Source organism: Alternaria conjuncta (assembly GCF_024043145.1).
Source record: "Alternaria conjuncta strain BMP 0040 chromosome Unknown scaffold_2, whole genome shotgun sequence".
NCBI classification, from domain to species: domain Eukaryota; kingdom Fungi; phylum Ascomycota; class Dothideomycetes; order Pleosporales; family Pleosporaceae; genus Alternaria; species Alternaria conjuncta.
The window spans coordinates 1,904,238-1,930,383 of NW_026250091.1; the positions used below are offsets into that span (position 1 = coordinate 1,904,238).

Below are 26,146 nucleotides of genomic sequence, written 5' to 3' on the forward strand. Positions count from 1 at the left end.
TTGAGTGCAGTCCTCTCCGAGCACCTTGGTTGCGCAACTGCTGCGAGGCAGCACGCGCCGAGACCCTACATACCGCGGCGAGCGAAGCCATGGGAAATCAATTGACGGGCGGAGACAATGGCAGTGGGAGGGTGTTGAGCGACGGTGCCGATCTGCTGGCGGAAATGTTGGGCGGAACAAGCTTCGGAGGTGTCGAGCGGGACGCGCTTGGGCCGCTTCTAGCTGGACTTTTTCCCGATATATCGCGAAGACATCCACGCCCACGTACTGCCGCATTAACTTGTTGGAGTATGCAAGGTGTATAGCGCTGCATCGAAACCCCGTATCACTGCACTCACAATGCCCGCCTTCTCCCGGGGCTTCGATGCCTTCCTGCGCCAACACACCCTCCGCCTCCCCTCATCCCTCCGCGCCGCCCTCTTCGGAACACGGGAATTGTTCTTCACACCCACCACGATACGCACGATACGGCAGAACCGTTCCTTCACATCCTCCGTGCTCCGACGCTACCAATATCCCAAGACCAATGTAGTCGCACCGAAACCCAGCTCATTCGTGAGCAGCGACCCCGTCCTCCGCCAAGTCGTCCAAACCCGCCAGCCGGTCCTCCTCTACCAAGCGCCCAAGAACAAGTGGTACTATTTGAAGGTGTACGGAACGGGAGCATTATGGATTGGTGTTGGCGCCTTCTCGATCAAGTTCAATGACGACATCAAAGACAATGGACTGTCCTTCTTCGTCCGTCCAACCTACGTCGTGGTAGGAGTGGGCTTCATCATCATCGGCTGCTACATCTGCACCGCGCCCAGCAACCGCATGCGCGCACTGGAAATCCTTCCTAGTCTGCAGGGCGGGCCCATGCAATTGCGTATGGTTGTCAAGCCAGTGCCGTGGCTGAAAGAGCGCGTCATATACACGGATTTGGGGAAAGCGACAATAAGTGAGAAGACAGAGCCCATGGTCGCTGAGCTGCTCGAGGCAGAACGATTTAAACGGCAGAAGCTTTGGGATGACTTGGGACATATGAACATTGCGGCGCGTGTGTGGGAGGGTTCTGCGCGGTGGGTGCATCAGAAGTGGACTAACTTCTTTTTGAAGTTCAAGTTCGCGGTGCTAAGGTTTGGCATTGCGAAGGTCAAGGTGAGGGGTGATGAGTGGAAGATTGACTGCTCGGGGTACTTGCTCGAGAACGGCAAAGGTATGTTTATGTGATCACAATCCTGAGATGAATATTAACCAAGACAGCTGTCGATCGAATCATACCTGAAGAATAAGACGTCGCGCACACGTTCAAGGGAAATACTCTGAAATGTTTTGAGGAAGTCGTTCCTAGTGTTCACAACTACGAGCTCGCTGAGATCGAAGAAGCGCTAGCATTATGGGTGGCGACAACTCCAGCTGACCTTGGAAGTGTCCGTTGTTGATACGACGGCACACGATCTATTACGAATCATGGTAGTATATCATGTACAAGATATGTATATAACGGCAGGCAACTGTAGAATACTGTAAGATACCGGGCCCGCGCTATTTGCAAAGCGCAATGCTGTCGATAAACCTCTAACGTACGTCTGGTGCATTGAAACGCAGGATCGAATGCTTCTTGCCACCCGCTCAGGATGACGATGAGTAACGAGGTGTACGCTTTCGCTCCTGTCCAATTCTTCCACATCTTGCTTTCCGCCTGTTTGTCAACATTGTCTACGCAGGCACTCGTGGCTGTGCTATGGCCTGGATTTGCAGACAGGGCTGAGAGAGACTCCTGCGTCCAGAACTAGCCAGCTGACCTACCTGCAGCGTGACTGCATACAACCTTGAACGAATGGGAGATCTAGGACTGGGGCCAGCCCCCTGCGCAAAACCACAGCCACAATGCCGACTGACGTAGGTCGTTGTTCCATGGTCCATGGAGCACTGAACAAAAATTGAGCGGGTAGTCGAACCGTCAACTCGTCCGCTCTCGCAACTGCCCAACGCTACATTGACCATCCGGGCTGTCAACAACAAACGATGCTACCGAATACCAGCGGAAAGCCCCTCTAGCCTGGCATATAAGGCCTTGCATACACTCTCTCCCTCTTTACTGTTCCTTCGCCCGCCCACAACTGACGTCATACGCGACCGCCCTCGCTCCCCAAGCATGCGAAAGTCCCGCTCCTCCTCCGTACGTGGTGGATGCCCAAAACCAAACAAGAATAACAGTAGGCCCACAGTCCGGAAAGAGTTGGAGGCTTGGAAGCTCACCTCGTATGGGCCATGGACTGAGGCATTAGTCAAGAAAAGTCTTCGATTTCATGTGGACGAAGCCCGGTACAAAGCTGCAAACGGAGATTACCGATATAAGTGACTACAGCTGCCAAAGTGGTAACACCGCTGATGAATTACAATAGCCGTCGTTAAGCTTGAGGTTCTGGATGAGGACGATCACGAGTTCGATGCCTCGGGAGTCCTCATAGGACTCGACCTAGTTCTCACCGCGGCACATAACGTTCGAGATCGTGGTGGAGACAACAATGTCTCTCGAGCAGTATCTATCAAGGCGTACATTGGATACCACCGTCAAGGCTCCTCATTCGAAGGAAGTGGTGTTCAACAGCGTTTCGGAAGAATCGCCATAGTGCTTCAAGAATGGAAACGCTCTGAATTCGCTTCGCAAAACGACATGGCCCTAATCAAGCTCGAAAACAAGTTCACGCAGGTCACGCCAGCTGTATACCAGGCGCCATCATTACCGGTAGAGACAAGAGTGCTCGTCGTAGGCTATCCTGGCGAAAACAAAAAGCAAGTCCGCGGTTCATGTCCACGTTGTCAGACAGCTGGATGCATGTACGAAGTGGCGGGCGAGGCTAAGCAGGCGACCGAAAAGCTTTTAGAGTATAAGCTATCGACCGTAAGCGGTAAGTGCCAACCCTGAGATACATCTAGGCTTTGGAGAAATGCTAACAAGAAGGGGTAGGCAACTCTGGAGGTCCCATCTTTCTCGACAAGATGCCGAGAACAGTCATAGCTACCCATACCGGCGCCGTCCTCGATCGAGTAGGAATCAATCACGCCACTTCAGTGGACGTCGACTTCATCGAAGCAACCAAGACTTTCCTGAGCATACCACATTCATGTTCTCATCGCCAAGTCTGGATGAGCCGGCAAGGTGGTAGTCGCTCCTGGAGTATCTCTTTGTCAATAGAGGTCATACCCGGTATCACAATCCCCATGCCTTCCAGATCCAGAAACCAGGCATAGGCCTGTCGCGCCTGCCATGTCGCATACCAAGGACAAAACAGGCTGGGCCGAGGTTTCGCAATCGAGCCCGTACAATGAGGAAGAGGTGTTCGACATGGTCTCACTCCGTGATCAGCCATAATACACAGCACCTGAAGCTCATCGATTCAACACGCATTGGTAAAGTCTCCGACTGCCATGACAGCGTTCAACACCCTGTCACATCGCGATCACATATAGCGTCCAGCAAGCTCACGCACTCGGTTTTCGGCTACGGCAAGCTGTTTCCTTGCTGTCACACTTCCTTCCCTTCACATTATACCCCTTGTAGATCTCTTGATCATCGCTGCATATTATGATACCCCCTTTTCCATTCTTCCCGTTGTTTCTCGGTGGTCGTTGTCAAGGAGGCAAACAGGAACTATTTAGCGAACGATGAACGTGTAGCAGAATGATTCTCGAGATTTGGAGTGTGTGCGATATCAGTTTATGAATTCTTAGACAGTCTAATCGCAGTGTGTATTTCTCTCTTACGTGCCACAGTCTTCTTTCATTTCCACGCCACTTGGGCATGTCGTCCATACAGTTCGTGTACCATGTTACTGAAAACAGACGGCCTTTATCTTCCATTTATGCCTTGATGCTGATTCTAACCCCAAGATTCCACACTCTCAAAACCCCACATCCACCCAATACCCCGTACTTCCCTTCCCCTTGTAGAACTGCGTGTATGCACCTATCGTCGACCTATCATCCTTCATATTAGCACACCCCCCTGAAGATCTCCTGTCACAACCACTTACCCGGCCATCTGCTCCTTGTCCTTGGCCTTCTGCCAATCCTTCCATCGCTCCTTCTCAGGCAGCGTCGCATCCCGCCAGCGCTCTTTGCCTGGTTCAACGGATTTGGAACGGCGGGAACCGGAATGTATGTGCAGTTTTGACCGCCAGGAATGTGAGGATGAGGGGCGGTCTGGTGTTGATGTGGGGGGTTTTGAGCTGGATGTTGATGTGGAGGTTGTGGATGCGCTTGTTACGTTTACGAGAGGGGCTGTGGGGTTGTTGCTCTCCTTCTCGGTGGACGGCTCTGGGACTTGGAGTTTGGATGGGTCTGTCATTGTAGGAATGATGTGTATGTAGTTGAAGGAGAGAAGTGCGGGGATGGAGTGATGGGGACAGTGGGGAGGGTATCTGGTGGGATGAGAGGGGAACAGGTTTTCATTGTATCACAGCGCTTACTATCTACATAGTATCGGTAGGGTATAAATTGTTGATCACTGGTCGTGGCTGTAAAATCTCACTGCCTGTGAGACGGGCGTATGTAAGGCGTCCACAGGGCTGAGTCCACTAGCCGCCCTCAATGTTGCGGCTAGTGTGGCGCTGTGGCTGTGGCTGTTTCGGACCGACTTGCGATGTGCAAACTGTATGTACTTTGTAAACATTTCCTACTGGCCATACACTACTTTACTCTGCCAACTCCACCTCATCAAGATTCTTCCGTATGAACTTCGTCACTGCATCCAACCCCTCCTTAATAACGTCCGTCTGATTAACAAACCCGATCCTGACGTACCCCTTGAACTCTTCGCCGAAACAAGTACTACCAGGCACAAACATGACGCCCGTAGCCTCCAGCAACTTTTTGCAAAAGTCAACTGAATCCACTGCTTTGCCTTCTCGGTGGAACTTGACGAAAGCCGTAGTGCCAGCCACAGGCTTCACCCACTCGCACTCATCCTCGTTCTTGAGTTGGAACTTCTCCAGAAGCTCTAAGTTGGTCCTCGCGAGCTGGATGTTGCGAGCTAGTAGACTGTGCACTGTTGATGAGTGGAGAGCGTAGGCGGCGATGGCTTCGTCGAAGTAGGACACGGAGATTGTGGTGTAGTGCCGTGCTGAAGCGATCTTTTCAATGATTTCAGAGCTGCGAGATGCTATCCAGCCGATGCGAATACCGGCGAGTGAATAGGCTTTTGACATGGAACCTGTGACGATGACGTTCTTGTAGCCCATGGACAGGAGGGAGGGTGGAAACTCTTTGTCTATTGGGATGATGGAGTGGAATAGAGGGCGGTAGACTTCGTCACTCATGATGGTGATGTCCTTTTCGGTCGCGATGTCGATGAGTTCTTGGAGGAAGGTCTTGCCCAGAATGGCTCCAGTGGGATTGTTGGGGTTATTGATGATGATGAGCTTGGTGTTGGGCTTGATGAGCGACTTCAAGTCGTCGATAGTTGGTACCCATTTGTTCTCTGGCGTTGCTTTCCACAGGTCGACTTCGGCGCCCAGTTGCTTTGGCACTTCGTAGAGGGACTGGTAGGTGGGGTAGTGGCAGATGACATGGTCTCCCGGTCCAACGAGGGCGTATGCAGTCAAGTAGTTTGCTTGGATGGCGCCAGGAGTGATGAGGATATTATCAGGAGAGAGGGGGTTTGTGACCTTGGCAGAATATAGTCTTGCCAAGTTGTTGCGCAGGTCGTCACTTCCTCTGATGGCCCCGTAGTTCAGGACACGCGAGGTGTCGAAAACAGGCTGATCTTTGTTCTCCGACAGCTCGCGTAGCTGATCGACGGAAATTGAGGCGCAACACGTCTCGGCGATGTTGTACTTGCATTTCGTCTCGTACGCATCCATCCACTGGGCAAGTTAGTCATTTCCCCACGTGGAGTGTGAGATGCGGGGAATGGACGTACGGACTCGACGGCGAATTCTTCGATTTTGACCATTGTGGCTTGCAATGCAGAGTATGTTTTGTGACGAGTGGAAAACCGCAAAGAAAAATTAGTTCAAATAGTTTGGATGTCTCAGGGCTCTGGGGATTGACATAGGGCGCACATGATAGCCTCTCGAGGTTCCGCTGAAGCGGGCGAGCTAGTTGCTAGAGCGCTCCGACGGCTAGGTTGGGCTGGCAAGAGCGCGTCGCCGCTGATGGCGCGCGATCACGTTGATCAGCGCGTTACTAGAGACGAGGCTGCCAGTCGCGTGATGTATATCCATATCCTGCGCTTCTGCATGTTGTGCCAGATATCGATGATGACGAGGACCATGTTGCCTGCATCACCTGTTGGCGTGTGCCTCGGTCTAGCGGTCCGCCATGGTGCTTGGCTGGAGACAGCCCAGCCTCCACGAATCAGCGTCGCCGCAGGCCGATGATAGCAGCACTGCCATCATCTGGCCACCCGTTGCTACCTGTTGTCCCTCATCACCATCGCGAGCTGCCCAGCTCTTGCCGTTCCTTTGACTTTGACAGTCACCTTCCGTCTCGTCACGTTACTCTCGAAAGAAGCAGGCACACGACAACCTAGATAGCTATCGCATAGCTTGTCCCGCGCCGCAAACAAGACGCGATGCGCCAACGGACCTGGGCGACGTCGCTCGCCGCCTTGCTGGGCCTGGCATCGACGGCGACCGCCCACAAGACGTTCGCCAACTACACCCTCGCCGATTCGCCACAGGATCTCTTCTCCATTTACGGCGACCGACCCGATGGCTGTCCGCCATGCTTCAACTGCAACCTGGAAGACTTCAAGTGCAAACAGTTTGCCGACTGCAGCAAAGCGAACGGGAGATGTAACTGTGGGCCTGGATTTGGAGGCGAGGACTGCTCAGAACCCCTCTGCGGCGCCCTGCCCGATGGCAAGAACCGCTCACCACGCGGAGGCGCAAAGGAGTGCGAATGCTCAGAGGGCTGGTCTGGCATCAACTGCAACGTCTGCCAGACCAACGATGCCTGCAACGCCATGATGCCGGATGGAGAGGGCGGCGTCTGCTACAAGGACGGCCAGCTGGTCAAGGAGAACTTCCAGATTTGCGACATTACCAACAGAAAGATCCTCGACACGTTGAAGGACAAGAAACCACAGGCGACCTTCTCTTGCAATGCCGAGTCAGAGGAATGCAACTTCCAATGTAAGCTTCATGTCTTCCACCCTTCATTCCCAGCTAACCATCGCAGTCTGGGTCGACCAAAGGGAATCCTTCTACTGCGCCCTCGACACGTGCTCCTCCCACTTCACCGCCGAATCCGACCGCAACATCACGAAATACCGATGCGAGAACATCAAGTGCGAATGTGTTCCTGACAGGATGCTCTGTGGAGAAGATGGCTCTGTTGACATTGGTGACTTCTTGAAGGAGTCCATCAAGGGTCCTGCTGAATTCAGAGGCATCTCGGCTATCAACAGCAAAGACAGCGGAAGCATCTTCTCGGAACCTGCTATGAATGACCTCATCTCGAGCATCTTCGGCGACGAAAGCATCTTCCTACAATGCGACACGGGCGAGTGTCTATACCAGACCGAAGTGCCAGGTTACGAGAGACCCATCAAGAAGATCAACACTCCGTTGATCGCTGGCGTCATTGCAGGAATCGCACTATTCATCGTGGCGGCTATCTTGGCCATCTGGTACATTACCCACCGCGCGGAGAGCCATCGATACGGTCCTATCCACCTGTCGGACGATGAGGAGGACGAGGATGCGAAATTGCTCGCCGACCACAAGCCAGCTTCCTTCCTCTTCGAGAACGTCGCCTACAACCTGAAAGGAAAGCAGATTCTGTCTGGCATCTCTGGCGCTGTCCACCCCGGAGAGCTCTTGGCTATCATGGGTGCCTCTGGTGCTGGAAAGACTACCTTCCTTGATATTTTGGCCCGCAAGAAGAAGATTGGAACCGACAGTGGCGATTTCTATATCAATGGCGAGAAGGTCCGCGATGACGAGTTCAGGAGCGTCATTGGTTTCGTTGACCAGGAAGACACCCTTTTGCCTACCTTGACTGTTCACGAGACGATCCTCGACTCTGCACTGTTGCGCCTGCCCAAGGAGATGAGTCGCATTTCCAAGGAGCAAAAGGTAGAAGACGTTGAACGTCAACTCGGTATCTACCACATTCGCAACCAGAAGATTGGCTCTGAGGAAAGTGGTCGTGGAATCTCGGGTGGTGAGAAGCGTCGTGTCGGTATTGCCTGCGAACTTGTTACCTCGCCCAGCATCCTCTTTTTGGACGAGCCCACAAGTGGCCTGGACGCCTACAATGCTTTCAACGTCGTCGAGTGCCTTGTCAACCTGGTCAAGAACTACAACCGAACTGTCGTCTTCACTATTCACCAGCCACGCTCCAACATTGTCGCTCTCTTCGACCAACTGATACTGCTTGCGAAGGGCAGAGCTGTCTACTCTGGACCATTCGAGAACTGCCAGAACTACTTCGACGAGCTCGGCTACACCTGCCCACCTGGTTTCAACATTGCCGATTACATCGTGGATCTTACCATGCACGCGAGCACAGCACGGAAGCCTATCGACGAAGACAGCTCGCTCTTCAACCGTGATCTCAACCGCGACGGACTCACTACAAGCGCAAGCAGTGCAATTGCTGTCAAGTCCATTCCTAGCATCAACACATCGGAGCTTGAACGAGACATTGCTGGTAGTCCCAGCAATTCTAGCATACTGCGACCCAAGAGCAAGAGGAGGACGTCTATCAAGCAGCAGCAAGAACGCGAGCTTTTCACGAGGAAGAAGAACACTGCTTCTGTTAACGACGGTGCGATGTCCCCCAAGACTGATGACGAAGCTCCCTACGATCGCCGAGGCGCTATCAAGGCCCAATGGATGAAGCTCACTCGTCAACAAGGTGGCGTGCCCCCTCAAATACTCGAAGACCCTGATGAGCTCCCGCCTCCTGCCAATGGCGCCACTGGAACCAACCTTGACCTCCTGATCAACGCCTATGCATCCTCCGACATTGCAGCTAGGATTCGCGACGACATTGCTAGCTCGGTAGCCAGCGCAAATCAAGCCAACGGCACCAACGGAGTGCAACAGCCAAACGGTTTCGTCGCAGCAGGAAAGCTCAAGGGCTTCAGGAAGGTCGGTCTCTTTGGCCAGTTCAGAATATTGTCTCGACGAACCTGGCGCAACCTCTACCGCAACCCCATGCTCATGCTTACCCACTACGCCATCGCCATTGTCCTCGCTGTCTTCCTTGGTTTCCTCTTCTACGGTCTCACAGACGACATCAAGGGTTTCCAGAACCGCCTCGGTCTATTCCTGTTCGTCCTGTCACTCTTCGGCTTCAGCAGCTTGACCATCCTCACCGTCTTCGCTCCCGAAAGACTCCTCTTCACCCGCGAACGTGCCAAGGGATACTACTCCCCACCCGCCTACTTCGCCGCCAAGGTCATCTTCGACATCATTCCTCTGCGCCTACTTCCACCCATCATCCTCGGTATCATCGTGTACCCAATGACTGGCCTCATCCCCGCATGGCCCAACTTCCTCAAGTTCACGCTCTTCCTCGTCCTGTTCAACCTCGCAGCCGCAGCCATCTTCCTCTTCATCGGCATTGTATTCCGCAACTCAGGCGTCGCCAACCTGATCGGCGTGCTAGTCATGCTTTTCAGTCTCCTCTTCTCTGGCTTCTTTCTCAACAAGGAGAGTATTCCTGCTATAGCCAAGTGGCTGCAATCGGTAAGTCCCAACTCGCCCCTTCACGCACAAGTCCATCTTTGCTAACATATGCTTCCCAGCTATCAATCTTCCACTACGCCTTCGAGGGCCTCATCGTCAACGAAGTCAAATACCTCTCCCTCATCGACCACAAGTACGGCCTCGACATTGAAGTCCCTGGCTCCGCTATCCTCAGCTCGTTTGGTTTCAACACGCAGGCGCTGTGGAAGGATTGTATTGGGCTGGGCGTGTTTGCCGGTGCGTTTGTGGTGCTGGCATATGCGGCTATGCATTTGCTGCTTGTGGAGCAGAGGTAGTTGTAGGCTTGGAAAGTGCCGTTTGAACCTTTTTCTTTTCTTTTTATCTAGGGGATAGGTGGAAGGCGCATAGAATTCGACTTGCATATATGGCGTTTGGTCATTGGGACCCTCTTTTTTTATTGAATAGCAGACAGCAGAGTACACATTGATCATGTGCAGATGAACAGTTCCACGTCCGCAGCACATGCTACAGTCTTGCGATCTCCCTCATGGTGTCTCGACGTCATGCTGAAGCAGCACGGATGTATGATCAGTCCACTGCTGCTTCGGATAGATGTGCATGCGTCTCAACCGTTACCTGCAATCTCGGTCGAGCGCAAGAGGACTTCCGGTGTTGGGTATTCGTTGGAAACACTCGCCAATGCATTGACAACATGATGCTTATCGAACCCGGGCTTATTGGTGTCAGGATGTCCAGCGAAACGGAGAAAAGGCCGACTTTAGATTGATGCTAACAGACTTTTCGTTGGAGGCAGATAGGTACCGCAGGTCCTCCTGCGTGGCACGTCAACCCCCCTAACTCTGTAGGCACGTGCAAAACGTTGGAGGTAGACAAACAGGCCAGATCACCTACAGGCGATACGCCCCTCAGTAATCAATCAAAATCTTCCACATAAAGTTCCAGAAGACGCGTGACAACGGCAGCCGTGTCGAGATTAGCCCAGTTCAGCCGGAACAAAGATACAACACTCCCGCAGCATCGTCAAACGAGCTTCTTCCTGTAGGCGGTGGCGGACCGATTAGCCGGCGAAATACCGTTAGCATCGCCTCATCAAACGCTACATTCTATCAGCACTGAGCAATACCGCTCACTATACTGCTTCTGTACCCGTTTCTGCCAGACGATGCTCCTGCTGAAATGCGCAACAGAGGTCAGGGCGCGCCGCTGGGCAACCGCACGAACGGCAACAATCCTTTGAGGTGGTGCAAGATGTCAGTGCAGTGCAGTACCCAACATATGGACTCCTCAGCTCCGTGATTAATGGAAATATTCCTACTTGCTCCACGTCTAGTACAATCAATACTCTGCGACTCTTCAATTCTCCCTACTACTCACAGACATTGACATACGTTGCATTATCGCGCTGAAGCGGAAGGTGTACTCAACGCGGGAGCCGTCCAAAAAACAGTGGAGCAAGAGCAACGGTCTTCCTAGCCTCATTGGCGGCTCATCGGGACGTCATAACGGAAAATGGGAGCGACGCTATCCAAATTGTGGTCCTCGATGAGGGCCGCCGTGACGGGCGCTTCGGGAAAGAACAACAATACACTACAACATCAACAAGCCAGCAGCCAACAAAAGGCCGAAGAGAGCGACACTCCTACATCAAACCAGGCCCCAGAGACTTTTGCAGCAATGTCTGGAATCAAGAAGTATGAGATTACAGAGGTACGTGGATTTGGTTTCCTTGGGGTGCCTTCCTCGAGGTGGCGTAGGAGGGGTACTTGGGTGGCCCAGCCCCGCTGAGGTCATACAGCCGCATCTTGAGCATCGCAACACTACTCTTTATGTTTGGCCTATCGCTCACAAGACGCATAAGAGCGACGCGACACTTATTCCCATTTCCAAGAGGAATTCACTCACTAACAATCGCCCAGCCATGGCTCAAGACATACTACTCCCTAGGCGAAGGCCCCTTCTGGGAAGAGGAAACAAACACAATTCGCTTCATGGACATTGAAAAGAAGAAGCTACTCCGCGTGGATGTGGCCAAAGGCCCTTCCAGCCTGACTACTGTCAAGGACTACGACATATGTGTATGCGCTACCGCAGACATTGAAGGCAACGACTCCGAGTTCATCTTCGGCGGCAAATACGGCTACGGCATCGCCAACAAGCAAACCGGCGAATACCGATGGGTTAAGAAAGTCTGGTCTGAGGATGAAATCTCAGCTAACAAGCACGAGAACTTCCGCGGCAATGATGGCGCTGTCGACTCTGCAGGCCGCTTCTGGTGCGGCTTCATGTTCGACCCCATGGTGTCTGAGTGGCGCGAGGACGGCGCCGTGTTCCGGTTAAACCCCGATGGCAGTCTCGATCGCCCAATGAGCAACATCGTGATCCCCAACGGGACGACGTGGAACAAGAAGGACGATACCATGTACTTTGCCGACAGCCCTACGAAAACTATCTGGCAGTTCGTCTTTGACCCCAAGACAGGCGAGATTAGCAACAAGCGTCCGTACTTCACCATGCCAGAGGATGAGCGCTACGGAAAGGGTGCTGTGCCGGATGGTCACTGCCTTGATGAGGAGGGCTACATGTGGACTGCTCTTCACGGCGGATGGCATGTACTGAGAATCTCGCCGCAAGGTGAGGTTGTGGCGGAGATCAAGGTGCCTACCAGCCAACCTACGTGCCCTTGCTTTGTTGGCGAAGAGCTATTCATTACTAGCTCTGGCGGTACAAGCGGAGAGAATGGAGGACCGGTTGATGAGCATGCAGGCAGTTGTTTCAAGATCAATGTTGGTGTGCGGGGGTTGAAAAGGTTCAAGTTCAAGGGTGGAGCGGCTGTTGAGGGCGGAAAGGAGAACGGGAAGGTTGTTGCAGAGTAGGATGGTGTGGAAGTGCTACATAGATGGATGGGCGTGAGCAACACATCTCGAAGCGATGCTTCTTTCCCGACATAGCAGATGTAGATCGCCATCGGAAGTATCTGGAATATGGCCTACTCCCAAGCCCTAGATGATCGAAATCGCCTACATACGAGATCACCGATCAGTAATCACTCCTTGATGCAACATGACCGATATGATGATACCTGCATGATATAGAAGATATGCAGATACGAAAGGATTCAAGATGCAACTGAGGTCACTCGATCGCAGTACGCTAAGCTAAGTCTGGGCGAAGAAGGAGTTAACGACCGGTGGAGATCAAGACGTTATCGCTTACCCTTGCAATACCACCATAACATCGCCTTGGAAACAGAGAGAACGACGAACAATAGACGATCCGAAAACCTGCGGCCTTAACGCCATCCTATGGTAGCTGTAGCTGCGACAGTGAAGCAAGCTGAGAGCAGCAGTGGAGCCCAACGAGACCGTTTGGGTTAAGCTCACTGTGGTATAGGATGCTGTTAACTACACTCACCGAATAGGCATTATCTCGCATTTTATCATAACATAGTCACCCTTTCAGTCAGCTTCTCGCCCAACTGGGACGAATGCGATCTTCCGACTCCCGGGTCTAAGGGATCTAGGAGCTTTACCCCCAGACCACCACCCTCGAACCTTGCTCTGATGCACATAGCAGACCACAACATATATCTCTTTTGAACTAGTCATGCGGCGCGAATTTCCCAACGCAGACGTGACAGCTCGCAGGTGACATTTCCGTCGCGCTCTCCTTACCACAACGAGGAAGTACCCAACCCAGTCCTCAGCCCGACACGTATGTCTGCGGCGCAGTAGTCTCCACGCTCTTTTGACCGTGGCCATCTCTCGCGTCCTCATCGGAAGCTGCCAGCCTGACCATGACCATCGCACCGCCTAGGGTAGGCGAGGAGCAAGCCTCACATCCCGATGAAGAGATCCGCACAGCGGGACGTTTGAAAGCATGACTTCGACACGTTCCGGCACCCATAGCCGATCGAAGGGAAAGATAGGCCTGTGGCGGTCACACATATCGCGTGCATGTGGGCGTTACCTGCATACCACCTCACCGGAGGAATAGGTGCTGCACGTCGCTTGACGCGGCAACGACGTACCCCCCAAGACCATGAAAACAGGGCTTGGAAGGATTCGAAGGATGGAAGGATGGAAGGAAGCGCGGGGATCGCGAGATTCTGATAGGAAGCGCGCGTCTATGCATAACGCTAACCCCCGGTCGTCATATCAGCCCTTTGGAAGGGGCCTGTTTGTATAAGGCCATTGTATGTGTGTGTGTGTGTGTGTGTGTGTATGGACAGACCGGTTCTTGGGTAGCGAATTTCTCGATGGAGAGGTCTCCTTGCTTAAGGGATTTGCGGCACAGTTCGCGTATTTGGACGTGCTGTATGTTCCTCCAATCGCTGGCTAGAAGGTGAGGGATTTCTAGCGATTCCAGTCTCGAAGCATGGTAGATGTGCAATCTTCGTCACGATGGGACATGGCAGTTTGGGGTGATGTGCATTGTCCTCGCCGAAGCCCATCCTGCGCGCTTCTCGCTTATGTAGCGTGTATACATCCAACCGCTTATACGCGTGACTTGACGTGAAGCGAGACAAACGTATACAGGCTAGTAGAGATCCAAGGATTGAAGATTGAGGATTGAGGAGTCTGTGTAGTGGAGTGGAGTGGAGGATGTCGTAACGGTTTGACGAGAAGGAATTCGTTCCGAGGACCCTGATGACGAATTTTGTGGATACGGGTTGAGGAGGAGTGAACGAGGGATGCTGTGCCGCTCTGGTGTGCAACTGCATCGGCGAGTTCCTATCCAACGTGACAGACTGCCCTTGGTTGTTAAGACCTGTGTGATCTGTGGAACTTTCACATAGGATGTTCGACAAAGGAAAGTGATCTAGTGCAATTTGTCCACGCATCCCGAAATGGCTAGGAAGCCGTTGTCTTGGTGCTATATTCCCCCTCTCTGATCAACACTTTCGGACGTTACATCTACATTTGGCGTACATGCGTGAATTTTCTCGTGCCAGATCAGCTGCAGGTCTTGAGTTGGGATGGACGTTGTTTGCTTTGCATGAGATCGGACATGACAAATAGATTATGCCCCACCGAGTGAGAAAGATATGGGAGATACCTAGTTAGTGTTCGGATTCGCGTCCTCTGAGTAGCCTCTCAGTAGCCTCTCAGTGCGGAGGTGTACCTAACTTGGATGCTGGTGAATGCTGAGAACTCATTGCTAGGTTCTTGCCATCGCCGTCGGTGTCCCACCCAAGCGCTGACTCAGGTGCGGTTGGGGTCATTAAGCGGTGGCTTAAACAAACGGTAGGGGTTTTTATGAGACGTGAAGCGATGAAAATTCAGAAGCAGGGTCTGAGTCCTCGTCACTGAATCTTTCTCGTGTAGGGAATTGTTGATGTGTGATCTCATTGAAGCATCTCGTGTTGATCTCGATAAGAAAATCCTAACGAGATGCGAAAGTCAAGAAAGGACAAAGTTCGATCCCCATGTTCATGTCGGTCGACAGAACAGGCAGCTCGATCTGGGGGGGCTGTTACCGTACTCTCGGAGACGCGAATATTGTTGAATAGGGCCGAAAGATCATCGCTGACCGATTCGTCGTGAACAGGGTCGTGAGACTAGTAAGCACCGGCCATCACGGTCAGGCCGACCACGGCTATCCGGAACTTTTATGCAGCATCTAGCGTTTGTTCAGGGTGCAGGGCAGTTCGGAGTACTGATCTGCTAATGTCGATCAAGTATCTTGCATGCATGAGTCGACTCCAAGTAGGCCTTATCACAACGTTACTGTGTACTGTAGTTGACCTGCATGCAATCTTTTGCTACCAAGAGTGTTGTATCAGCCTTAGTGTATAATGAGTCAAAAGGAGATTGGGACGAGCAAACGGTTGTTTGTGTTGGTATCGCGTCCTTCGAAAGGGAGCTGTGGTGTGCGATCGATACTCCGCGACTTGCTTCGACAACGATAAGGTCATCATTTTGTCACCTGAATGCCGTACTGTATCTACCGATCTACGCCTTGGTAGTCGACGCTGTCATGTCTCGATCTGAGCCGGTCCGCACACTGGCTGGCAAAGGCATCCGAAGAATATGCGCTTGCGCAAGAAAAGAGATATTGTGATTAGAAGGACAATCAGGAGGCGCGGGTTGGTGTGCAGGGTGGTGAGCCTGACGCAGAAGATAGTTTAGCGAGTCACCAACCCATGTTTGCCCTGGCAAGGTCTCGAGGTGGCATATATTGTTTTGCTCACTGTAGTGGTTGGCGGCGATGTAGACCGAGCCAGAGGGCCGTTCGAGATTGCAGAGACAAAGGGATTTCCGATCGAGCATCAAGCAACCCGTTTGGTACCTGTATACATTAGCCCCCGCCTCATATGTTATGCGTTGCAGGGTAAGAAACGTCATCTCCCGCTTCCGGGATATACAACTGATAATATAAGCCGATACGAGTAATGAACTGGCGATACTGGGCCTCGTGCAGGCGGCTGAAAGTGTTCTCGGTTGTGGGTGTTTGCTTGTGTAACAAAGAACGTCTGAAGCGAGTCCCGCAATGCATGCTTCGACACGAATCTGCCACAGATGTCCGGTATTGTTTGTTCATTTTGACGTTGTCTCGGGACAACTTAAATTACGGATCATGGCGTCAACAAGGGGTTGCGAAGCGTTGCAAGCGCAGGAAAGCTGTGTAGCAAGGCCAAACAAAAGAGTGCCGCAGCCCGTTCAGTTGGTTACAGGACGGCTCTCACATGCGTCGTATACATGTCGCCTTCATTTGTACTGGAGTTTGATGTATACTGTGAGGGTTTGTGACGTGATAGCAGCGTCGTTTGTCTTGTTGTAATTGCTGAGAGCAGATTTGGCAGGTGCATTGGAGAGGCGCAAACGCCCGTGCAGAAGCTTGGGCCGTGCGTTCTATGTCGAAATTCATCCGCGGACTGTTCACTCGTTCGATGCCTCCATCAGGGTCTCCCTTCCGCTTCGACACAACTGGACGCCTGCCCAAGCGAAGCTTCGTGGAGGATTGGCCAAGTGCCGATGCATCCATCGCTGCGACGAGCACGCGCGTGCCGCCACTTCCCTATGCTGGAGCTTCACAACACGTCAACCAAGGCAATTTGATGTCGACACGCCCGCGGAGGGCAGCGGCAGTTGTGCCGCCGCTATTGTATTTGGCAGTGAGTGGGGTTGGGAAACTGAATTGTGGGCACAGAGAGTACCCAGCTTCACCGGACACGCGATGTACTAACTCGTGAACTGCACCGAGACTACGAGTCAGTCAACCACTCCATCTCGTCTGAATCAATCCTCTAAGTTGATCTGGCGATACCGTCCGGCATTTTGGAACAGGAACCAACGCTTCTCGCGGCTGTGCGGTGTACATACACCGTGATTAGCTCAGAAGGTGTGACGTGACCTCACAATCTGGTGCGGTCTCCCCTGAACTATCGCCTTGGCTGCGCAACCGACAGTCTGGAGCCGGAAACTGGTGGAGAGGATCAACCAACCGATGGCTGAGATCCATCAGTGGCGCCGTGTGGACCACGCTGTTGGTCGCAAGCTATGACGCTTTTGGTGGAAATCCCTGAGCAAGGCCCTCACGAGGGCGTCCAGCTTGCGCCGAGGCAGGCTGCCCTGACTCCAGCTACTAATCCAGTCTCTCAAAGTCAGCGCGCACAAGGGCTCACTAGAAGCTCCAGATCTTCAAAGGCTGCCCAAGAATGCCGGCAGCCGCACACGGCTTTCACAGAGTTTGATGCGCTCGTACTCGGGGTACATATACTTTTCAGCTGCTCGCAAGCGTCCAGTCCATCTCGATGCGACTCTAGAAGGAATGACATGCGCCGCATTGAGATCGTCTCAGGTCCTGCAACGTGTACGCCGTTACCGGCCCTCTGGGAATGAATTGTCATGGAAAAGGTTCGAGAAGCAGGAAATGTACATGGATTAACGCCAGCTACCAGTCGCAACGAAACTTGAGCTAGCCTTGTTCTAACCGGCGTGCGCATGTGGGATCAAAAGGATCAAAAGGCCGACACCTGACGCGATTTGCAATGTGACAGGGGTACGCAATTGAAGCCCAACCTACTGATCTGTTTCGCCTGGCGCAAACTCCACGCTACGTTGCACAAAAGTACTCGCACAGAGGATGCCGCAAATTGCGCAATACAGGACTGACTTGTGTATGGAAACTGATCACTGACGATCTGTCCGATCACAAGTCTCGTGCTGGGACACATCTGCAGCTCCACAAGCTAATCACCCCCACGACAGCGCGGGGAACTGTCACCCAAACCCTGGCGATATCGATTAGTATTATCGCGACGGCAGGGCGAGGGCCTCCCTTGTTACTGATTCGATCGAGTTTCAGAGGCTCGTCATACAAATCAACCGACCGAGATCTCTATCATGCCGTCTCATCAAGCTGCTGCTACCCCCACATGGCCACTGCAACACGTCCACATGCACGTTATCGACACGCACGTTTTCCAAGGCGGAAGCGATCGCTCCTCGGTGGCTGCATGGCGTGGGCATGCTAATTTCTTCTGTCATCCGCAGCGAGACGAGGCGTTGCCGCCGCTGACCGTCCCGAGGCGTTAGTGGTGCTGGCCGCGGAAATGCAGGTGTACTGGACAAGAAGCAACCCACTGAAGCGATGAGGCGCCCAGTGGTCCTATCGATGTCTTGGGCCACAATGATGCAACGCTGTGGCTCGCCTTTTGTGCAGTGCGTAGCGCGCGAAGCATATGCAGCACTGAGGCAAGCGTCGGGGATTTTAAATGCGCGACGGGCAGCCAATAAGGCGGCTCAACAAAGCAAAATGAGGTGCACAATTCATTGCACAGGGAGCGGCAAGGGAAGGATGGCCTGGGGCACATGATGAGACACGGTCGTGCGCATCACGCACACGCTGCTACCGCAACCGCTGGCCTGACCGGCCCTAGCAGCGGTCGAGGACATGCGTGCGAGCCAGCCACGGCTCGCCATGGAGGTGCAGGAGGGCCGCCGGCAAGCTGCAGATGAGATGACAGGACGTCTTTCCGGACAGTCTCCCGCAGGTCAGTGCTGGGGGCTGCAGGGCGCGGCCGCCAAAGTGCGCTTGTGTCAGTTTGGGCCAGCAGGCCACCTCGACGTCGTTACTTGGCCGCCAGCTGCGCGTTGTTGCGGTGGGGGGCTTAGTGTGTATTCCGCTTCCGCGTATCTTCACTGTCGAACATGCAGTAGCGCGCAAGACGTGCGCAAGTAGCTTGCCAGCGTATCCCAGCAAGCCCAAGGCACCGCCTAGCGCGTCGTCAAAGCCGCCGACAAGGCATGATGTACTTGCTGCCCTTCCTCGCGCAACATGGACCAGGCGCGACAGGGGCACAATGCACCCTCGATGGTTTGCTGCCCGGCCAGCCATCCTCCGACTATTACACCGCAAATTCTTATATCACACCCGGTCCTGGCGCGACCTGTGCCGATTGCGGGCGTGACAGATCTCGACCCCCAGACTCTTTACCAGTTCCCCCGACGTTGCCTCGCAGCTTCATTTCCTCATCGCTTCACTTTGCTACCGATCTCCAGTCCTCGTTCCTGCAGCCTTGGTCGCTTACTCCCAGTATAGCATGGCCGTCAGCCCCACACTGCCTCGACTGCCCTACTAGGAAACTCATCCACGCCTCGTGCTGCCACTACACCGTTGGGACTGCCACCACATTGTCTGATCCACCATCCTTTTCGCCTCCCTCGACACTACATTACCTCCACGCATCTTGGGTTGTCTTCTAGGCGACCCAACCAACGTTGTCACCCTGGCTACTCAGACTCTCCCCGCTATCAGGGCCCCTCTCCCTCATTATCCACGACGTTTTCAGAACTCGTTAACTCCGCCGTACCACAACGATCCAAAGCCCGACGGCCCATGGTCGGGTCAGGGCGGCCAAGGGGGCTCTGACGATATCTATTCCATGTCAAACCCACCGGCAGGAGAAACCCGTTCAGCGCGAACAACCCCACAGATGTCGCCCATCCAGTCTTATCCTCCGATGCAGCCACCTTACAGGAGCCCGCGAGAAGCTTCGGCAAACCCTCCTGTTTCCCTGCCACCCCTTCGCCATCTTTCCAGGACCCCACCCACGCCCTCGGATCGAAGATATGGAAACCCTTTCGGAGTCCACTCCATTCTTAATCCCCAAGCCGAGTTGGTGGAACAGCAACGAAGTCTGAAGCGTAGCAACTCTCAGATGGATTCGCCATCACCCGTTGATACACAGAACTCGCAAAGTCTGCCCTCCATCAGTCGACCCAATAGTGTCGACTCCACTCAATCCACACAGGAAGGACAACAGCATGCTAGGCCATTCCAACCCCCGGGACGGCCGTCGATCCGACCTCCATATCCCGAGAAGTCGATCAGGAATCACAACCTCGGCAGGTTAAATCCACCCACAGGCACCATCGATGCCCAGCAATCGCCTTTCCTAACGGCAAGTACACGTCCCACGGAATCAATGACAATCCAGCCGGCTTTACCTACACCTCCTGCCGGCGGCCGCCCTCATTATTTCCCTCCTACGGCTCCTACTCCCCCGCCGAACATGATGCGTACTGAGATCCGTCGACCAAGCGTCAACTTCCCTCAATCCGGTAGTGCCAGTCCAATTGCACAGTACTCACCTTACAGCCAGCCAGCCTCTGTTGCGTCGAGCCAGTACGACAACCACAGCACTCAGGGACCATACGGCCAGATGCGTAGACACACCCCAGTGCACGATTCCCGTCAGGGGTCTGTGTCCATGGAGAGTGAACGCAATAGCATGATAGCCATGGCCCCATCCAACCAGAGCAGTGTTCAGCTCATGACAATCCAGAGCCAGGACGGGTCTTTGCACAACATCCAAGTGGAAACACAAACCGCATCCAAAGGCGCCGATGAGAAGAGGAGGCGTAACGCTGGCGCATCAGCACGTTTCCGTGCCAGAAGGAAGGAAAAAGAGCGCGAGGCTTCCATGAGCATTTCGAGATTAGAACAGAGCGTCCGCGACTCGAACGAGGATGCTGAGTATTACCGTTCTGAGAGGGACTACTGGAGATCGATTGCCATGCAAGCTCATCCAGAACGCCACATCACCCGACCGCCGTCGCCTCGGCTGAGGCGTGTTTCGGTAGCACCGTCACGCGCACCATCTTCTACAACTGGACATGGCTCAGAGGCTTCGTATGACGACTACGAAGAGGAACTTCGCGAGGAAGAGCGCAACGTTCGAAGGAGAACCAGTAGCTACCATCCAGCTGTTGGTCCTCACCACGCCGAGGCACCTTCCAGCCACGACTCACATGGCTATCCTGCATCCACCTTTGCACCTGTAAATCACTCTGCACAGCATACTACCCAGCCTCATCAGTATCCACAGCACCAACAGGCGCAAACCACAGGTCCTCACCATCCTGCGCCTAAACAAGCTGCTTACCGCGACTCTTTCCCACCTGAGGCTCGTCGATACGAGCACCGTGCCTAGACAATTGGCCATACCTTGAAGAGGATGCTTTGGTGCTTTGATCAGCCTACAACATTATTACTCGGCTTGCACTCGCACGTCGACCACTTTATTTCTATTTACATTCTTTCTCAAGCATGTGTCAACGATGCATGTATATCGCTTGGGTGGTTGTTTCCAGCTTCTGCAATTTTGCGAGCACATATCTGCGTTATACCCTAGCTCTTTTCGTTCTTTGTCCATCATCGGTCTTCACCAAATTGCATATAGAATCTCTTGTCCTCACGGATAATTCTCATCGCTGTCATCGAATCAAGATTGATATTTGTCGCTTTTATCCTGTACAGTACTACCTCATGTGCGCCTTTCAGCAAACGACATGGTGGCTGTGAGTGCCTGCTCACAGATACCAAGGACAATCGAACTACATCTCTTTGCTGCAAAATACCCGTACAAATTTACAACATCTGCCATCATGACGGTCCCTCGAGTGTTGTTCCGTCACAAGCCGGGATCAACCGCCGCTTAGGAACTGCTTCCACGCGAATGGTACTAGCCATGGTAACATTCATTTAATCGCCGTTCTCTTCGGGATCTCGCAGGCGAGACAGCCGGCACGTCTGAACCCTATGCGACGTTCACGCCCAACGTATCATAGACCGCCTAATCGATGCAACGCGACTGTTATGTTCCCCGAAATCAGGCGATAATCAAAATTGAGTTTCGGATACGGCATGACGAACTGGGTAATGCCGACGTTCACCTCCAGAATCTAAAAGTCCTTATTCGGCTGTCGCCTTAGCGAACGAGGCCGACACCATACCGAGTGCAGCCTCAATTTCATAGACGTCGCTGACCACTAAAGGGTCTTTGGACGGGCGCCATCACATCATACCAAATGCGTCACTCTTGTCGCACCTTGGTGAAGACACCCGTCGAAAGTTTAAAACTCACTCTAGGTAAGCGATCCGAAGTGGCGGATGTTGAGTTCGAGACTACCATAGTAGTAGGTCGGCGGTCTTCTCCGGTCGCCGGCTCTCCAGGTGAGTGTTCCCGAGTGTGTCATTGTAATTCTCACGGTTTCATGAAAGGCTCCACCTTGTTGACAAGCGTCCGGCGATAGTAGTGCACCTAACAGTGTCACCAGACGCGACACGTTGGTGCTGCATACTCACCGCAAAGACTACCACGAGGCGCACAGACACGTGTGTGACTAGAGCCTCGTGCTCGCAACACCTTTACGAATCAGTTTAGACAGAGTCCCCAAAATCCCGTCAGACAGGTTGGTAGCCACATGACCATTGTACTGGAAAGCAGGAAGATGTGAGTTGGCCAAAGTTTAAGTTCCGTGTTTCGCTTGTCAGCTAACGGAGACGCCTCCGGCGCGGTCCGTTGGCTTCTTCGGCGCCATATTTGAGCTTGCCCGGAACTTTATGTACGGCATTATAGCGCCTTTTGGAGAATTTCTTTTCTCGTCATCCGGGTGGTCTATTGACAGCCCGTCACTGTTGGTCACTAGGTCCAAACTCCAACAGACGCCCGTGTTTCTGTCAACTTAAACACTAGGCCGCAGACTCTGGGTAGACTGGGCATAGGATCGATATCGACAATGTTGCCTGGGACCTCTCCGATGGTCTATTATACCACACCATATTATTTCCCAACTCGCAGTAGTCTGAACCTTCCTCAAAACGGTCCGAATGTTAACATCACTTCCGCACGGTCCAGCCATCAACTATCCTGCTCTTGTGCACGCCTTTCTTTACGCACAGCGATCAAGGGACGAATATACCGCCTTCGGCCAAATTGTGGTTCCCATCGTTTTCCAGAAGCCGCTCCAAGCTGACAGAAGACGGCCTGCCATAGATTGCCTCGATGGGGAAGTCTCCGGAGAAATACAATATCGACGGCGTTCTCCCCGACACTAGAGACTGAGATGCTGCTGACAGTGTCTGTCCAGGCAGTAAAATCTTGTTGTGCCACGGTGCTTGCATAGCATGTAAGGACATACGAGCAGCAACATCAAGTTGGCTGTCGCAAACACCGCGACTGATTACTAGCCCTACACCAGGATCACCCACACAACAACAGGAAAGATGTCGCAATCGAATTGTCCAGAGCGCTACTCATTGGACTCTTCACTTGGGCGTCTGGGCCAATCATCACGATGACATACTTAGGGGCTAGCTGCTGTGCCGCTGTATGCACGACATGGCTCTTGATCACCACCCTCGTCATCGGGCCTAATCTCAGATTTGCCGGGCCCCCGAAGCGCGCACGCAACACCTTCACCGCCATCTCTCCACTTTCGATGCCATCACATCCGCGAACGCTATATCTACCAGCATCCGGTGTAAAGCTGACTCGCAATGATGATGCGGGTGGACGTGCAAAGAGCAGCACTAAAAATCACTCCAAGCTGCAGCATGCGTTGCAAGGATGCAACCTAGCCTACCCACGAGCCAGCCGCTTGACCCGTGATCCTACGCATCTGGAAGAACTACCTAGGCAGAGCCGCCGTCGTACAAGGGTCTTGATTGATGACATGCCGCGACCGGGGACAAAGATCCACCCAATCACGCCGGCTTCTGTGTCTAGGATCAACACTTGCTCACCGTTTACCTCTGCGGCGGGTGACAAGGCTGTAAGACTGCGCATGTTGCAGCGGTTCCGGCTTATGATCTTCTTTTGCTGTGCTTACCCGAATACTTCTCGCTACTCGGGCCGACCGCGAGTGTAGATGCCTCGGGTTTTGTCAGCACGTTTCGGTCGCTTGCAACTGCCGATGCGTGCCTTCGTTTTTCTGCTTCAGCATCACGGCACAAGAAACCTCATTTTGCTGGTTGCAGAGTCTATGGGGGCATCTGGAATTCACTTTCCGGATCAACTTCCCCATTTTGCATCCCTTGCAGCTGGTATCTTTTTGACCTGCATAACGGGTCCATTCATGTGGGAGCACAGTACATCCGCGGTTTAGAGGGACTCCACACACATCCAGATGACCGACTCTCGACACGTGTACCTATAGTTCACACCGCATATTCCTGCCATGTCGATACAAGGCCATAGGGGCTGTCTCCATGGGACTGGATCTGCACAGCGCCAAAGTCGTTTCTCTCGGACTTATTTGTGCACCTCTATCGATTCATCTTGTCACGCGATGACATCGCGCTCCTCCGCCTGCATGTAATATTTGCTTTACTGCACGACGATGCTGTTCCATACAGCGGGCCATGAGCGGAATTCTCACCGGATCGTACGACTGACTCGATGACCTTGTATATCTGGCGCATATGAGGGTTACATGGTCTTTTCGCCTTACGTTGCAGGACGACAAAGCAAATATCACACGGCGCTCTTTTCAAACTGAATTCTACGCACCTGCCGAATGTGTTCGCGATAAACCCCTTACACGTTCTTTGACTCGAGAAGACATGGCGATCCTACTGCGCAAAATTGATCTTCGCAACTAGAATACGCCCAGGAATCTGCAGAACTGTGGGGCAAGACTTGCACACCCCACTCCATTACATGCATGATCGTGAGCACTTGCGCTTCGACACGAGTTCCCCAACCGTCCTCCGTAGCACATATTGAAGGCAGCTTGCAACCGATATGAATCCTATTACATCAGGATCGGTTGTCAACGTACGTATAGAGTCTGGCGCAATTGCCAATAACCTCAAGCGGCGGCATGCAATATGCAGCGAGTCGTGTCAGACATAACTAAATGCGTCCACTCAGGTGTCTCACCCCAGCGAGAGCCGGCGGAGCGGGTCAAGTGCCTAGGTATAGTAAAGTCGCAACGAGTTCAGCATCGCATCTTGCATCGCATGTCGCGCATCGCCTATGGCACGCTCGCCAGTTCTATAATCCCGCACGTACCCACCCTCCATGCTGCAGCTAGCCCAAACGCCGAACCGTCCTGTCGGGTCACGTATGCATCACACCAGCATTATCCTTGTCAGAAATGTGCATCGCCTTCCCCAGGACGCTGAACTCAGAGCCCAACCATGCAAGCCACGCGGTGCAACACGCCGTGGCCCATGCATGTCAGCAATGACAAAGCCCTGTAAAGGAGTGACAAGCAAGCGAGCTCTTGGATCGGTCACGTGAGCATGCTAACTCCTTTTGCGAGCATGCAACACACAACAAGGAACGGGGATGCAACTCAGTCGGCCCACGCGCTGCATATCATAAGATGTCAAATCGCTTGCTTACTCGCACCCTCGCAAGGCAAGCCAATCCCGCCAATCAGAAAAAATCAAGCCAAAGTTTAGTATTCGCTCACAAGGCAGGTTAAGCTTCGGCCAATCGTTGAGCTCCCCACACGCATCATCAAGAGGTGGGACCATGTGGTGGCATGCTATTCTTGGCGCCGTGTGGGTGCATGTCGAGGCGAATAAACCATGAGAGGGATTTGGGTTTCGGTGCGTCGTTCGACGTTCCGATCCGTGCTTCCGTTATAACCCGCCCGTTGACCGGGCGCGCGTCATCCGCGAGCATGTGGTGCGGTTGCGAATGAGATGAGAGAGTAACGTTCAACGACCTTTCGTGTGATCGAGGACGCAAACGCAGAGTTTGGCCACGACTGAAGACTCAGCCATCCTTCTCTGTTTCACTACCTTGTACATTATGCTATTCATCCCACGCAGCTTCGCGTCGCGGCAGCCGAAGTACAAAGGTCCTTTTCCTGTTCCGAGACGACTTTGAGAATCGAAGGAATGCGAGCAAAACGCGGCTCGCGCGAATCACTGCAAAAGGGCCTCCGATACGAACTGGCCATGCAGGGTCCTCCAAAAGCTGCTCCATAATATGATTTGTTATTCCTACCTTCCATGTTCGCCATGTGGAAATGAAGGTGGGTGGGTACCTAGATATAGGTGGGTGACACAGCGCACGTGTAGTTGCTTTGAGATAGAAGGCGCGATAGGCGACAGCAAGTATTGGTGGACGATAACTGTACTTCCCGACGTGTCGAGTCTGACTATTCCCGCTTTCGCAATCAGGTTTCGCATGGCCATCCCACGAGCGAGATCCATCCATCTCGTGAAGGCAG

General features: G+C 53.2%; 7 protein-coding genes across 7 annotated transcripts; 5 read left to right on the forward strand and 2 right to left on the reverse strand.

The window, feature by feature from the left end:
- Nucleotides 1-339: 339 nt before the first annotated feature.
- J4E85_001756 (uncharacterized protein) lies at nucleotides 340-1,274 on the forward strand (the record flags this gene model as incomplete). The annotated part of the gene is made up of 2 exons (XM_051466040.1): nucleotides 340-1,198; nucleotides 1,246-1,274. The coding sequence occupies 2 exons, from the start codon at nucleotides 340-342 to the stop codon at nucleotides 1,272-1,274; spliced, it is 888 nt and encodes a 295-aa protein (XP_051330597.1).
- A 1,020-nt stretch (nucleotides 1,275-2,294) lies between these two features.
- J4E85_001757 (uncharacterized protein) lies at nucleotides 2,295-3,240 on the forward strand (the record flags this gene model as incomplete). Its single annotated transcript, XM_051466041.1, has 3 exons — nucleotides 2,295-2,343; nucleotides 2,391-2,897; nucleotides 2,957-3,240. The coding sequence occupies 3 exons, from the start codon at nucleotides 2,295-2,297 to the stop codon at nucleotides 3,238-3,240; spliced, it is 840 nt and encodes a 279-aa protein (XP_051330598.1).
- A 650-nt stretch (nucleotides 3,241-3,890) lies between these two features.
- Nucleotides 3,891-4,336, reverse strand: J4E85_001758 (uncharacterized protein; the record flags this gene model as incomplete). The annotated part of the gene is made up of 2 exons (XM_051466042.1): nucleotides 3,891-3,966; nucleotides 4,023-4,336. 2 exons carry the CDS (start codon nucleotides 4,334-4,336, stop codon nucleotides 3,891-3,893), a joined length of 390 nt encoding a protein of 129 aa, XP_051330599.1.
- Nucleotides 4,337-4,682: 346 nt separating this feature from the next.
- On the reverse strand, nucleotides 4,683-5,941 carry J4E85_001759 (uncharacterized protein; the record flags this gene model as incomplete). Its single annotated transcript, XM_051466043.1, has 2 exons — nucleotides 4,683-5,852; nucleotides 5,909-5,941. 2 exons carry the CDS (start codon nucleotides 5,939-5,941, stop codon nucleotides 4,683-4,685), a joined length of 1,203 nt encoding a protein of 400 aa, XP_051330600.1.
- A 621-nt stretch (nucleotides 5,942-6,562) lies between these two features.
- J4E85_001760 (uncharacterized protein) lies at nucleotides 6,563-9,985 on the forward strand (the record flags this gene model as incomplete). The annotated part of the gene is made up of 3 exons (XM_051466044.1): nucleotides 6,563-7,124; nucleotides 7,171-9,689; nucleotides 9,749-9,985. The coding sequence occupies 3 exons, from the start codon at nucleotides 6,563-6,565 to the stop codon at nucleotides 9,983-9,985; spliced, it is 3,318 nt and encodes a 1,105-aa protein (XP_051330601.1).
- Nucleotides 9,986-11,180: 1,195 nt separating this feature from the next.
- Nucleotides 11,181-12,544, forward strand: J4E85_001761 (uncharacterized protein; the record flags this gene model as incomplete). The annotated part of the gene is made up of 2 exons (XM_051466045.1): nucleotides 11,181-11,378; nucleotides 11,588-12,544. The coding sequence occupies 2 exons, from the start codon at nucleotides 11,181-11,183 to the stop codon at nucleotides 12,542-12,544; spliced, it is 1,155 nt and encodes a 384-aa protein (XP_051330602.1).
- A 7,643-nt stretch (nucleotides 12,545-20,187) lies between these two features.
- J4E85_001762 (uncharacterized protein) lies at nucleotides 20,188-21,108 on the forward strand (the record flags this gene model as incomplete). Its single annotated transcript, XM_051466046.1, has 1 exon — nucleotides 20,188-21,108. The coding sequence occupies one exon, from the start codon at nucleotides 20,188-20,190 to the stop codon at nucleotides 21,106-21,108; it is 921 nt and encodes a 306-aa protein (XP_051330603.1).
- Nucleotides 21,109-26,146: the final 5,038 nt, after the last annotated feature.